The sequence below is a fragment of the Patella vulgata genome, chromosome 5, assembly GCF_932274485.2.
Source record: "Patella vulgata chromosome 5, xgPatVulg1.2, whole genome shotgun sequence".
Classification (NCBI taxonomy): Eukaryota; Metazoa; Mollusca; class Gastropoda; family Patellidae; genus Patella; species Patella vulgata.
Window position 1 is genome coordinate 69,997,997 of NC_065883.2, and position 15,965 is coordinate 70,013,961.

General features: G+C 37.6%; 1 protein-coding gene across 2 annotated transcripts in view; it reads right to left on the bottom strand.

Annotated features, from left to right (window-relative positions):
* The window catches only part of LOC126820607 (glutamate decarboxylase 1), a 37,109-nt gene that overhangs the window by 12,401 nt on the left and 8,743 nt on the right, over nt 1-15,965 (bottom strand). Inside the window, exons 2-6 of one of the 2 annotated variants that reach the window (XM_050548679.2) lie at nt 9,657-9,861; nt 7,036-7,272; nt 5,649-5,739; nt 2,928-3,034; nt 807-922 (exon numbers count right to left, since the gene is read on the bottom strand). In XM_050548679.2, coding sequence (XP_050404636.2) covers nt 807-922; nt 2,928-3,034; nt 5,649-5,739; nt 7,036-7,272; nt 9,657-9,837 — 732 coding nt within the window. In that variant the 5' untranslated portion in view covers nt 9,838-9,861. Of the gene's footprint in view, nt 1-806; nt 923-2,927; nt 3,035-5,648; nt 5,740-7,035; nt 7,273-9,656; nt 9,865-15,965 lie in introns of both variants that reach the window. The other variant, XM_050548680.2, reaches the window with a different exon arrangement.

Below are 15,965 nucleotides of genomic sequence, written 5' to 3' on the forward strand. Positions count from 1 at the left end.
TTCCGAGCGCCCATCGGCCAAGATTAGGAAACAAATTATTTGACAACTATTTTTTTTATCAAAAATAAAAATAAAAAAAATTATCTTCGCACCCACTGAAAACAACTAATGACCTATATCCTATGTTAAAAATGATCTATGAATGGGGTGCAGAAAAAGCAAATCGAGCTAGTTTCGTTTTCTTCGGCGCTATCGGTGCCGAATCCCTGGTTGCACGTGACAAGGAGTAGGGTCGCCTGTCCAACCTCGTGGGTTTTCTCCAGGTCCTCCGGTTTCCCCCCACTGCTAAAGGCCCCTACGCGCAAGCGAATTAATGAAATAAAATTAAACCATATGTTCGTCCCGAAATGACCTAGTTTGTGTCCAGTGGACGTTAAATCCCATTTTTCTCTCTCTCTCTCTCTCTCTCTCTCTTTTCGCAATCGGTGCCCAAGGAAACCAGTGGGTCCGAGGTCACAAAGCTACCCAGTCAGCCGCTAATAATAATAATAATTTGTAAAATTTGTAATGCACTTAATAATCCACCCATATTCGCATGTACAAGGCGCAACATTTAAAGAATCTCTCGTCAATAAAAACGCACATAAACAATATGTTTCTAATCTAAATAATAAACTTTATTATAAACAAATGAGTTTTGTGAAAATATGAAATTCTCTAATGTTTACTGGTAACTGATTACAAAGGTGAGGTGCAACAGCACACAACATAAGGTAATGGATCCAATGTAATGCGTGTTAGTTGTTTTTTTTTTAAATTACAGTCTGCATATTTGTTGTCTGGTCGTGATGAATCTCGTATATTACCTGTTTAGATGTAAAGATAACGGCCTCACCACAACCATTCATACCATTGAGTTTAGCCTGAGGAAGATGTCGCTGTCGTGCTAATAATACAGCGTAAAGGTTAGAAACTGCACCACCTAAAATAACAATACAACATATGGGTAGAAAATCGCAACTCCTAAAAGGTGGAAAACCACTATACAGCAACGAGGTTAGAAAAGGCATCACCTCGCACAATAATACAGCATAGGGGTTAGACTTGAAATGACACAATCTAAAACAACAATACAGAATACAGATGGAAAACCACTATACAGCAAAGGGGTTAGAAACGGCATCACCTCGTACAATAATACAGCATACAGAATATATGTCACAATCTAAAAAAAACATACAACATGCGGGTGCGAGAATGCACCCCCCCCCCCTCCCCAAAATAACAAGACAGCCAATCTGATTAAATTAGAGATCTAAATTTTGTTTCGTTTTTTTTATACTTTCGATAGCCTCAACTACATGAAGATCTGACCAGTTGTCAAACGGGTGGCTTTTGGCCCTCTGACGTCAGACTTATGATTTACTAATCAGCGTTGATGTTTCTACTGGGATACCCACAGTTCCGTGCACCGCACGCCAAAAACTCGCCATAACAGACCTTTGCATTGGCTAATTCGTCACATCAACCAGAACGCTAGTGGTCTAGAGTGCCTCGCTTCGACCTCTAGCTGGTCGGTAACCTCTGGCTTGCGGTTGTGGTTTCGAGCGTATGTGGCTTAGAGACAGGGTCAACCTCGTGGGTTTACTCCGGGTACTCCGGTTTCCTCCCAAAGGATAGGCCCCTACATGTGCACTATGACAATAAAAATGAAATATAAAACTTGTCTGCGATATCACCTTCGGTGGATGCGGACGTTAAACACTAAGAAGAACAACAACAACAATAAAGCAATGTCAACTGTGTCCTTCGGGCTGTAACCACGATAACAAAAACACATGTTAATTTTGTAGCACGGTTTGGTAATATCAGACAGGGGAAGGCTTCACTTAACTAGAATCAATACCAGATGGGAGATTTATTGAAATCGGTTTCGATTAATCCATATACATTAGACAAAATAGATTTCTTACACTTTATTACAGAATCTGTCTTATCCAGTTTAAAAGTCCAATTTATAGCAAACATCTTCACTGTCCCCACCCACACACATACAAATTTAATTCTTATGGAAAGACAGTTAGACAGTTTAGATTTAATTTCTTTTTAATTGTCTAATATTGTTATGTGTGTTATACATAGCCTCGATCGCTCCAGCCCAACATGCCTTTTGTCTACATAGAAATTGGCGTCCAGGCTGTTTTTTCATGTCCTGTATACAGTCTTGATCGCTGCCACCCCGGGTGTCTGGCTGTTCGCGTATACGGTGTTCACTGGGCTCAATCCATTCGCAAACGCAATTTGAGGACCAAATCTCCGTATGACCTTTGACACGTATAAACAATTGTCGCTATTTAGTCCAGACCAATATTTGTTTATACTAGTAGCGTAGACAATTTAGGCTAAATCGACCGAGATTATCTGATATAATGTAGGTATTAAAGATACATTATTTAAGATTTAGATAAAGAGCTAGCCATTTTTGCTATAATAGTTCGAAAATAGATAATGTAAAATGAACAATTTGAAAATTTCATTCAAATTACTCTATTGCGAGCGAAGATATTCGCCTTTGATGGTTTGACAAGACGTGTGCAATAATTACAACCACCGTACTGGTTGTTCGAAGCTAAGTCTCGCTCCTCCATTTTTAGCTTAAATCAAAATATGGCTGAACTGTTCTAATCTATTTAATATAGGAGAAATCCTATGCCATCGAGAGTTGATTATGGCCTGGATAAGTTAATATAATGTCTAATTAATAATTTAGAAAATATTTCAGGCCTAAAGAAAGACCTGCAATAGGCAGATTTAGTTCTTGCATAATGTATATTTAAGAGTATATAAAGCTAAACAAAGTGAACAAATCTATTTTATATAGTTCATAACATGAATGAGTGCACTGGCGATATACCTGTTCAAATATCCAAAATATGTATTACACTAAAACGCTCAATCGAAACGTTTAAAAAAAACTGCCCCTTTACCTGGCGCGAAAATTCCGTCACCATTTTCCCAACCAATCAGATTCATCATTCGTTTTAATATCACCTCTTCCATCAGCGTAAATACTGGAGCCACTTCGTATGTGAACCTGTAACATGGATAGTGCTAAATGATAAGGCCAGCTCAATTTTTCGTCATATGTCAGTAGATGTAAACAGGGCTAGCGCGAATCCCATCCCTAACCCTAAACCTGGACCTAGCCCCAATGCTTACTCTAACCCTAATCTACAATCTCGCCAACAATCACATGCCCTAACCTTATTTACATCTAAAAGATCTTGACAACAATTGAGCTGGCCTTAACAAATAGATTTAGCTCTGTAACATGGATAAGACGGAACGTACAGTTAGATTAAAAGGCAAATAGAGGGATTTAGATCACAAGCAGTGAAACAAACTCTTTTTAGACAAACCGGTTTTTGACACATTTGACCAATTACCCCCAAATTGGGCTCCGCACTAGAAAGGAGCCCCCAGCTCACCAACTTAAAAATTTTCCAGGCTATCTGGATTACAGGTATTAAACGATTACTAATTGTGACGTAAAGCATAGTTGGCCTTAAATATAAATAAATATCGACCTAGTTAGAGTTATAATTCATATCCTGCAATGTATTCATATCCTGTATGTAACGCAAATTGAGACACACATTTTCTCTATCTGCATGAAAATACACATTTAAACAACATTTAAATACTATCTACCACCTGTCGCACTTTACCCTCGAACTAACAATAAATTGTTTATTGAAATTTTCCATTAAACGGAAACGTTCTGGTAGCTGTCAAATATTCTATCAAAATACAATGTGTTAATATATATGACAATTTAAGGTCTACCGTGTAATTAGCAACATGTTTTAACATCATATCTTTCTTCATGAGATGACAATAAATTGTTTATTGAATAAAACAGAAACATAATGTTTTTGGTATTTTGTAGCTGTAAAATAATATATGAATTATTTTTTTTATATAGCTTATTTCTACTGATGATTAAAGTAATCAAGTTATGTCGAATTTTGCAACACGTTTTAACATCCTATTTTTCCCTTCACTTTTAACCATGGTTGTTTCAGGGATCCCGAAACTATTTAATATATATTCTTCCGAAATTTAGAATCCCCTTTTAGTCATAAATTTACGTTGTTTTTTTTTTTATAGATTTCGGCTTCCAGTCGCATTCCCTTGCCAGACCCCCTGTCTTGAACTATTGACAAAGACTGAAAAATCACGAAAACCCGAGAACGCCTTGCGTTGATCAGTCAGTCCAGGAAATCTGAACTCCTAATGGCGATAGATCGACCGATTTTTCTCAAATTTTGCACAATAAGGGTATATGAATATCTTGAATGTGACTGAATATTGAGCTTAATGTAAATATGTGCTTCATTACCGACTGCTAATGACGTTTAAAGATGTAAAAATATTATCTGGTGTTCCGAGAGGAAAACGTTCAATGTTATATTATAGTAATCGAACTGAACTATACTGTTATAGTATACAAAATCGCCATTCCTTACTACGCATTTGATATGATATTGGCCACCGGAACATCATAGGAAAGGTTATTTTTCATTAAAATTTAGAACTGGATACCCGTTGCCTCATAGGAAAGGTTATTTTTCACTAAGATTTAGAACTGGATAATCATTGCGTGATGAAGTCTACTACGAGCGTGGAATATTTCAAATACACCCACCTCTAAAAGCCCCATTTGGATGATTATTTTTCTGAGAATTATAAAATACAATTTCGTTAATATCAAAGCTTTATTGGGAAATACTAATTCCCATCCAGATCTCATCAAATTTTAAAACATGTAGGAGAACTTGATCAGGGAATTGAAGATGTGTGTCACGATCAATAGAGGTTATGTTCTTAAAGCAAGGCTTGTCATCACTAAAGCAGGAATTGTTGACTTTGTTTTAGGTTCCATAGATCAGTATATCTATTCTTATCGTGATGACCAACATCAAATATCAATAACATGAATGAATTTAAATCTTCGTTGATCGATACGGTTATACCAAGATAAATATACAGTTTTTTTACTTTATTTGTACAACAATCTGATAAAAACACATGTCCTATTTCGATTCTCTTTTATTATGGTTCGAAATTTTATTTTACTTGGATGAACTACACCAGGTGAAGGGCATCTACATGAAAAAAAACCCCAGCGAAACGAAATATATATCTGTATTTTAATCATATTGTTCGTACAACGAGAAAAGGGGGTGGTTTCATTCTGATAGCGTTTCCATCTATTCGTCTTACAATTCTAATATACAGGTCACAATTCTAAGGAATACAATTACTACTTATTACTGAGCGACGTTTCGACTAGGCTTCTCTAGTCATTATTATTAAGCAATGATAAAATTTATCTTACTTTCTTAATGCCATGCAGGGATGCCGGTATAGTGCTCAAGGGCCCAAGGGGTATATCTGGTTGGTCAGCATGAACTAAGTATGGTTGTGTACATGTCTATATTGTCTTGTTATATTTTCATATTTTATCACTGCTTAATAATGACTAGAGAAGCCTGGTAGAAACGTCGCTCAGTAATAAAAAGTAAGTGTATTCCATAAAAATTGTGACCTGTATACACCAGTTCAATTACTAAATGGCATTGAAGGAATTTACAATTCAAAGAGTCTGGGGATCTTTAACGTACATTAGCAATTTGCAGACTTACATGTTGGTGTTAGAGACTGCTGTTAACCATTCACCAGCCACACCGATGATATCTATTCCAGTTGATAATTGATTAAAGAACCTGGGGTGACCTGCATAATAAATTACAGGAAGAAGTTGAAGATTTATAAATGAATAATGAGAGAGACAGAGAGAGAGAGAGAGAGAGAGACAGAGAGAGAGAGGGGGTGGGGGTTAATGACCACTCGACACAAATTAGGTCATTTCGGGACTAAAACATCCTTCAATTTTATTTCAGTAATTCGCTTGCGCGTAAGGGACTTTAGAAGTGTTGGGAAGCGGAGGTCCCGGAGAAAACCCACGAGGTTAGACAGGCGACCCTACTCCTCGTCATGTACAACCGGGGAATCGAAACCACACCAGTTGCTCATTGACAGACCTTATGATACAACGCGGACGAGCTAACCATTCGACAATACAGGAAGATTGATAAATGAATAATTCTTGCGTGCCGATGCCTACTAAATACTCTACGAGGGTGGAATAGCTCGATGGGTGTCGTTTTTCTTCACTGCTTTAATGTGAATGACTAACATATCGACTATCTACTGGAAGAACGTAATTAAAAAGAAAAATGTGAAATGAAATGGGGTTTAACGTCCTACTGTCCTGCTCCGAACTGGGCTAATAAAGACGGGCATACGCCATACAGTGTGCTATGAGGGAAATTTTGCCCGGCCAGCGGCACTGCGTCTTTTATTGAATTCCAACTGTCAAGGGATCTTTTACGTGCATTCCAATGTGTACACGGGACCTCGTTTTTTTGTCCCATCCGAACGTCTAGACAAGAAAAACGTTATCAATGTAATGTATATCATGCATGAGTAGATATGCTTACTTTACACAACAATTATTTCCCAACTGTTCATGCTATCCCCATCCCCGTATTTAGTTCCGCCATTAGAAGTACAATTTTACTAAAATACTTCAGAGTATTCAACTTTCCAGACTAAGACTTCTCAAATTAAAGACGGATATATCAAACATATTTTTTTTTCTAATTGCTAATTGAAAATTCTAAAATGTCATTAAATAGATGTTGTGTATACAAATCGTTACTTCTGTCAACGACTTGATTATCTCGATTGCCTATTGCATTACAAAGAGCCAATGTCATAATTCAGAAAACGAACTGGACTGAACAACCCACTGGGGTATGGGGTTTATCATTGTGTAAACATTTTACCCCGTTAAGTAGTTCTGCCGGAAAGCCATTCCAACAAATTTTATTGATATTCTTTACATTGTTTCGAAGAAAAATCGAAATCTTAAAAAAAGTATTGGCGAGTGCTGAGAAAAATATTTTTTTCTGGTAAAAAATTTTCACAAAAGAATATTGCTTTGATTAAATACAGGATGCAACCTACCCGTCCTCACGCAGTACTTCAGCGTTTCTTTACAGTCACTGAGAATCTGTTCCAGGTCTCTGGGATTTTCATCAATGTCCAGACAATGGTCCATCATTTCACGTAGTTGATGAGGATGGTGAAAATCTAAAACTTTAGATGCTCTGTCGTTTTCTTTAGTAATATAGTCGGTTAATATGTGGGATATCTCTATCAGGAATCTGTGTAGTTTTTCAGAGTTCTTTGATTCTAGCAGTTCTTTAGAAACAAAATAATTAAGAAAATGAATTTTGGCTAGATGCCAGAACATCACATCGGTGACAGTCATAAATATGACACTGGTGAGAGTATCAAGAATATAAGTGCAGGCAAAAAGGGTTATGTCCGGTTCCCACTATCACTATTCGTGCTTCGATTGAAATCGTGGTTTTAATCCTGGAGTAATCGTGGTGATCATATCAGTTCTTATCATAGCAATTCTTTAGAAACAAAATAAATTAAGAAAATGAACTTTGGCTTTGTGCGAGAACATGACATCGGCGACAGTCATACATATGACACCGGTTAGAGTATTAAAAATATAAGTGCAGCCAACAAGGGTTATGCCAGGTTGACACTATCTCGATACGTGCTACGAATGAAATTGTGGTTTTAATGCTGGAGTAATCGTGGTGATTCTATCATGTCTTATAATATTGAAGTCAGTCGTAGCAATCGTGTTGACCGTAACGAAACGTATCCGAACGTACTTGCACGTAGCAGATCGTGGACTCAATAGTGACAATTCTATCGTAACGCATCGCACGACAGTGGGAACCTAGCACAAGGAATAACTGATAGAACAAAAATGGTCAACATCTTCTGTTCTTGGTATGCTAAGTCATTACAAGTTATATATATTTTAGTGAACTACGACAGTTCGTCGAATGAACCTCTTAATACATATTTCTGGAATAATAAGGTCGATGACCTGCCCATTACTCCGCCACAACCCCAATACATAATTATGGGTTAATAATTTTGACAAATTGAGTGTCCCTTTATTTGTTTTGGATATCACCTCTCCCCCCCCCCATTTTTTACCCCATGATTATGGGAGGTGATGATGTTGACGATTGAATATATTTCCTGAGCAAACTCCTAATCTATTCCATGTGTAATACTTTCGACGATGGAACCGATCAATATCTAATCCTGTGATAATAATGTCGACGATTGAACCGATCAATATCTAGTCCTGGGGTAATAATGTCGACGATTGAACCGATCAATATCTAATCCTGTAATAATAATGTCGACGATTGAACCGATCAATATCTAGTCCTGGTATAATGTCGACGATTGAACCGATCAATATCTAATCCTGGGGTAATAATGTCGACGATTGAACCGATCAATATCTAATCCTGTGGTAATAATGTCGACGATTGAACCGATCAATGTCTAGTCCTGGGGTAATAATGTCGACGATTGAACCGAGCAATGTCTAGTCCTGCAGTAATAATGTCATCGAATGAACCGATCAGTATCTAGTCTTGGGGGTAATAATGTCGACGATTGAACCGATCAATTTCTAATTCTGTGATAATAATGTCGACGATTGAACCGATCAATATCTAGTCTAGGGGTAAAAATGTTGACGATTGAACCGATCAATGTCTAGTCCTAGGGTAATAAGGTTGACGTTTGAACCGATCAATGTTTAGTCCTTGGGTAATAGTCATCGATTGAACCGATTAATGTCTAATCTCGGTGTAATACGGTCGACGGTTAATTTTCTAATATCTATCGATTTTTTGAGAGATGGACGATGGTGGGGGGGGGGCAGATAACATGTGCATATAAGACCCGTTATATGTATACATTTAGAAATAATTACATAATTCACAATAGTAAATAACGTATTTTACATTTCATATACGGGCCACGCCCATGTCATTTTCTGTTTTTCGGTGTCTTAATAAATAAATATTTGACCACTTGAACCACTTGAAAGATGTTTTGTTTAAAATTTGTAAACTTAAAAAAATGTGGCACTAAAAGCTTTCGAGCAGTGTAACAAAGTACCGGTACTCTTACTTTTAAGTAAGTCTTAGTTTTAAGTAAGTCTTAGTTTTAAGTAAGTCTTAGTTTTAAGTAAGTCTTTTTCCCGATGAAATTAGAAGAATACAGATGTTCTAGAAGAAATAACTGAAATGAATAGAAATGGGGTTTAACGTCCTACTGTTCTGCTCCGACTGGGCTAATGAAGACGGACATATGCCATACAGTGTGCTATGAGGGAAATTTCGCCCGGGTAGCGGCACTATGGCCTCCTCTCATATCGAATTCCAACTGCCAAGGGATCTTTTACGTGCACGCCAATGTATACACGGGAGCTCGATTTTTCGTCACATCCGAACGACTAGACAGCTGTTCTTGCAAACCACATTATTGTGTGGCCTAACCGAATGAACCAACAAATATATTATTTACGTTAAACTGACGATTATCAAATACATAATTCCAAACGGGAATCGTTGTGTCATAAACTGCGGAGATGATTTCAATGTTTGTGCTCGTCTGTATCTGCGCGATAGTCTCAGTTCGAAATCAACCCTTTCATGAAAAAAAAAAAAAATAAATAATAAATTTCATCTTACCACGCGAAAACGACCCTTCAAATTCACTCCAATCCGGACTCTTACAATAAAACATGTTTCTCCGTTCTCGAGCTGTTGATACATCCGATGATTTCTCTGGCAACTGGCTTTCCAGATCCCGTGGTTCTTGAACGTTTCTCGTTTTCTTCAATTTTTGGAACATTCCACAATCAAATGCCATGTTAGAATAACCGATGGACGGCAGCTGCTGAATAAAATTTAAAAATGTGACTAAAAAATAAATTCTAAATACAAAATGGAATATCTGACGATATGCCTTTATGTCATTGATTCTCAACCAGTGTGCCGCGAGGTCTTCTTAAGTCTGCCGCGAAATTTTGAACGGCACACTAAGAAAATGCGAAAAACCACGTGATCCCAATTGAGTATTCATTGATATCTACTGTAAAGTTCATGGCTGTGTTGTTCTTCATTTAGTTTGTCATTCTATGTGTCTATGACTAATCTGTGTCTGTGGTTGTATGCCGTCTATGATTTATCATGTTTTATTTTGCAAAATTTAAATATTTTTTATATATATTTAGCCAGGCGTGCCGCTATTTTTCCATGTGTTCTAAGGTTGATAACCACTGCTTTAAACATGCATTATGCAAGAGCTAAATCTTCCTATTGCAGGTCTTTCTTTAGGCCAGAAATCTTATCTAAATTATTAATTAGACATTAATTAACTTATCCAGACCATAATCAACTCTCGATGTCAAGGCTTGCCTTCGATATCGACTGGATTAGAATCCTATATGCTGCAGACGCTCATTGATAATTAAATCAAAACAATGGATAATCGAGACTATGCTTTTTAACGTACTAACTTTAGTAATGATGAACGCGGCTAGGCGGAATTTACAAAGCTGATATCTCGGTTCATAGTGGACCAATTTGACTGAAACTTTCAACAAATTACCTTTACATTATTTAGTTTTTAACTATTATAGCGAGAACTGTCAGCTCTTTATCTAATCTCCCATAATGTATCTTTAAGTATTGCAGTTTCCAACGGTGTTCGCGTGTGATTTCTCATCTGAGACAGTGGTTTGGTATAAAATCAGGCAGAAAATATGTACCGGGAATGAATCTTGCTTCTCACATTTTGATATTTGATTTGTCTCTCTCCATTGCTGCCTTTTCAAGGTATCTTGTAAGTACACGTCAGTCTCCCAGGTGTCACAGTGCTTTTGGTCTGTGGTGTGTATTACCATTCTACCTGTTTGCAAATAAAGCTGCTGAAAGATTGTATACACACACCCCGTTCAGACATTCATTCTGGGTGATTTATTGAGACTTAAACTGTGTATTGTTCTGTGCGACATTAGTTTCAAAGAATTGTGCATCTTACGGTAGAATTCATATTATTTTTAATTTGTTTATCAAAGTCGGTATTTTATAATGTTATGATCCCTGTCCTTTTCTTAGATTAATTTATTTACGGTCAAGGTCGTATAGTTAACGAAGTCGCCATTGTTTGTTTTCTTGAAAACGTAAAACGTATCTTCTTTTTGCCCTGTAGTTCCTCACAAGATGTTAGTAAGCTTTTAATGATTATATGTTTTCTGGTCAAGATTTATGTATAGTTATTTTAATGTTTATTCTCTGCATAAATTAATGGTTGTGTTGGGGATCACGTGGCCTGGATGTCGGGTGTTCGATCCCTGCATTGGCCGAGAAAGTTCATCAAGATTTTCCGTCGTGGTTTCCCCTTGTCAGTGATGCCGGACGGAGGGCCTGACAAGGACAACTGTCTAGTCCTTCGGATGAGACGAAAAACCGAGGTGCCGTGTATATATTGGAATGCACGTAAAAGATCCCCTGGCAGTTGGAATTCGATACAAGAGTAGGCGATAGTGCCGCTGCCCGGGCAAAATTTCCCTCATAACACACTGTATGGCGTATGCCCGTCTTCATTAGCCCAGTATAGGAGCAGAACAGCGGGACGTTAAACCCCATTTCATTTCATTTCATTTAATGGTTGTGTTGTATCGATAAATGGCACTCGTATCGCCTATGTCTTAGTGCACATGGTTTTCCTGCAAGTGCAAAGGATAATACACTTAAATGCACAACTCTAACCTATAATACTCGAGTATGTTTATTTGTAAGGATGTTCAGATATTAGAATGTTAAACTCATGTTATTATTTTTTCTTGTAGAGAAACCATCAAACGCAGTCATCATCACATAATAGGGTGACCCGTGCACCCAAAATTTTCCGTACAGAAAGTTGGTCTCGACACGGCGAATGTACACGCTTCAGTGGTTTGTCTGGAAGTGATTTCTCGCTTACTACGCAGTATGATAATACTCAGCCGTAGAGTCTATGATGCTATAAAAAGCCATCTCACGTGCAATTCTCTACACAACTATCAACTATTACAGTCGTAAAAAAAGCTAATTGGTTATTACAGCAGCTTTAGAAATTAAGTTCTTAAAACAATTGTTGAGTTGCCCAACGTGTGTGTTTCTAAATATAATTTCTTGTTCCAGCTTTCTGCTATGTTTCCTAAAAAAGTAATCTTGATTATCCCGGTCTGTCAAGCAAACGTAGAATGGTCGGCAGACTGGTTAAGCGAGACTACTTTCAAAACACGGGCACGTAACCTATTTTTTACTCACATGTACTCCGATGCTATGGCCGACACTCGTAACCATCTTTCAGTGTATTATTTATGGATGATTAAATGGTCATAGCTTATTAAGTACAGCATGACCGTTTATTTAGTCACTATCAATGTTTGAAACTGATTTAAGGCTTAGTGTGTATATGGATATTGTAGTGTAATTGTCGAGATATTTGGAGATATTTATTTATGGTGGGGCACCCTACACATAATAATATGATCATAAAAACGTAATTATCAAAACGAAAATTCTTGAAATACAACGTAACGTCATCGCCATCATGATTATATCATCATAAACACCATCATCTACGTTAACATGACTATTTGTACTACTCTACTGTAATTTGAAGATTTGTGTTTATCTGTTAATGGACGATTTAATATTAACAACGAACGATTTATATTAACGATAATTGCTTAACGATTAGTGCATTGTATTAACACATCATATTAACGTATTGTATTAAGGTTTTGTATAAACGTAACGTATTGTATTAACGATTGACGTGTATTCTATGAGAGGAACTTAGTAATAAAAGTTAAAGATACATTATGGGAGATTAGATAAAGAGCTGACAGTTCTTGCTATAATAGTTAAAAACTAGATAATGTAAAGGTAATTTGTTGAAAATTTCAGTCAAATTGGTCCACTATGAACCGAGATATCAGCTTTGTAAATTTCCGCCTAGCCTCGTTCATCATTACTAAAGTTAGTACGCTAAAAAGCCTAGTCTCGATTATCCATTGTTTTGATTTAATTATCAATGAGCGTTTGCAGCATATAGGATTCTAATCCAGTCGATATCGAAGGCTAGCCTTGACATCGAGAGTTGATTATGGTCTGGATAAGTTAATTAATGTCTAATTAATAATTTAGATAAGATTTCAGGCCTAAAGAAAGACCTGCGATAGGCAGATTTAGCTCTTGCATAATGCATGTTTAACGAATATGTGACAAAGTCTTCTTTTCTTAAATTGAATCACACCGGCAATTTAATACAGGGAAACGGTGGCAACAGGGCAGGTATTTGATTGCTTAACTGCTATTTCAATGAAATCGTTTATACTGACGGCAAACGAGAACGCCGCCGAAATTTTGTTCGCGCGGAAAACAGCAGATATTTTCTCCACATCGAAATTTTGGGTACAGTTTGTGCGAACGATTTTCACTAGCCAGTTAGAGTGGGAGGACAAAGGTCAGACATGTGTCGTATCTGTAGCTGGACATAGTCAGATCATAAATGCACCACTTTCATCTGCGAATTTCCATGCGTATCGTCGCTTCGAGGTGTTGCAGATCGCGGGTGCTAATAGCCCCGTCAGACCGGGGTGGCGTCCTTACTGTGCTGCTACGGCGACGAAAAATGGTCTCAGATCGCGTTAAGATCGCCATAAGCGTGGTGAAAGAGTGGTGGAAACGCCAGATATCGTGCGGAGCCCCCCATGCTCAAACAAACGCCAGGGTTCTGTGAGAACGCTGCTTTGTTTCAAGTTTGTCATTTTTTGGGTCATTTTCTCGAGTTGTGTTCACTTTTACCGGCGACCTTGTCCATTTTCTGGTCGCCGCAGCGTAGTAAGGACGCCATACTGGTCTGACGGGGCATTAAAAGTCCGTTTATACTAAGCGCGACCGCGACCACTAAAGTGGCGATCGCATCCATAGGCGTACTGGTTCTATGACTGTTAGGGGGGCACAACCCGTGATGGTCGAAAATATTTCGGGTAAAGACCCCCCCCCCCCCCCAGAAACTTTAGACAAATTGACGACCGCAAACGCGTTTTCCTGCTTACCCGAATCCCAATCAATCGCATGGGAGCCTCGCCGTCCTGGAGAAAATTTTGAAAATGTAATCGCCGCAAATGTGTTTTTCTGTTCTTCTAGCCCGTCCAATAGATTTGTAACCGAAGTCCCACTCAAGGCCGACCTGAATTCCAACCCTCCAATCAGATTGTTGCAGCTACAATTACATAATAATCGATGCCCGAAAATGTCGCTCCAGACAAAATGTAATAAGCCATAGTTAATTCAGTACAAATTCGTGGTATTCAATTAAAAGAAAAGTAAAATTGGTGTTTTATTAGATTTGGGCCACTTGATTTTGTCACTAATTTTTATTTTCACTTTACTCGTCTGCCCGAAAAGCCAGATTGACTCAAAGTTTGGTTTTTTGGGGGGTTTTTTTTGGGGGGGGGGGGGCTGCCCCCCTGGAAGATTGCTTAACTAATATTTCAATGACGTCGTTTATTACTGAATAGTATTGACGAATAACAATAAGAATATGTCTTCAAAAATAACTGTATGCTATCAAATTATGTACATTTGCAAGTATTTTGTTCGACTCACCAACTGCATTATATCCCAATAGTACAGCTGTCGGTACTATTGTGTATATATATATGTAATCAAAAGTACCCTAAACAAAATAAAGCATAGTTGTTTGAAAACTGAAAACCATCTCAACCATTTCTTAAAGGCTCAATATATATACCACTCTTGTTGTAACTTGAATAATATGCCCCAATCTTTATTCTGGTTAACAAATTGCACTATTTTACAATATTCCAATTTCATCTTAACACACCTAATTTTCAAATGTGACTTGGATTTAAAAATATTTTTGAACCCTCTGGACAAGTAAAATAGGATTTAATGGATAATTTACACAACAGGTAAGACACCAACACATCTAGTACTTAGAATAAGGCTATTTTTTATTTTCTGGAGCTGTCAAGCCAGCCAGAGTGTTATTGTCCCTTTAAGATGCCCCACTGAAGATCTACTCACTACTATACAGCCCTTCGCATATTCGAATTAATGAAGACGACATATCCTATTTTTGCGTGTCCTAAAACCCGGTCATTCATATGTCTCTGGGTTGCCTGTCTGACCTTGTCGGGGATCACGGTGGCTAAGTCGGTAAGGCGCTGGCTCGCTAGCCTGGAGGTCGGGTGTTCAATCCCTGCATTGGCCGAGAAAGTTCATTCAGATTTTCCGGCGTGGTTTCCCCTTGTCAGTGATGCAGTGCCGCTGTCCGGGCAAAATTTCCCTCATAGCACACTGGCTTATGCCCGTCTTCATTAGACCAGTTCGGAGCAGAACAGTAGGACGTTAAACCCCATTTCAGTTCATTTCATTTCTCTCTCTCTAACTCACCTATATGTGTCTATATCGTGTTAATGCAGCTGGTAGAGTGATGATATTAGCGAGGGTGTCTATACACCAGATAATGTAATATCGATATTGATATTATATAGTGACATGCTATTCAAACATCACAAGTCCCCATGGTGTTCAAAAGAATAAATTAGTATCTTATTAATTTGTTTTATTTAACACCGGTCGTATACTGTTGTTCTTGGCAATTCGGCGGAAAGAATTCGTTTATTTTTCAGAACAATGCTATTAAAATAATGGTAACTAGACCTGTCCTTGAAACAGGTTTGGTAGTTATTATACAACGCAATTTATACACTTATACATTAATTTCAACATGTTGTAGATTAATATGTTTTGTTGTCCTGTTTTTATTCTCAAGAATCTTAAAGAAAAAAGGCATTATTAAAATCTGTCGAAAAGTCCCTATCTTATATAGCAAAAACATTTCAGTAAGGAACTTTTCCTGTTTTTGGGGGTTTTTTTTGTTGTTAAAACAAATTGCACATAACCTATATT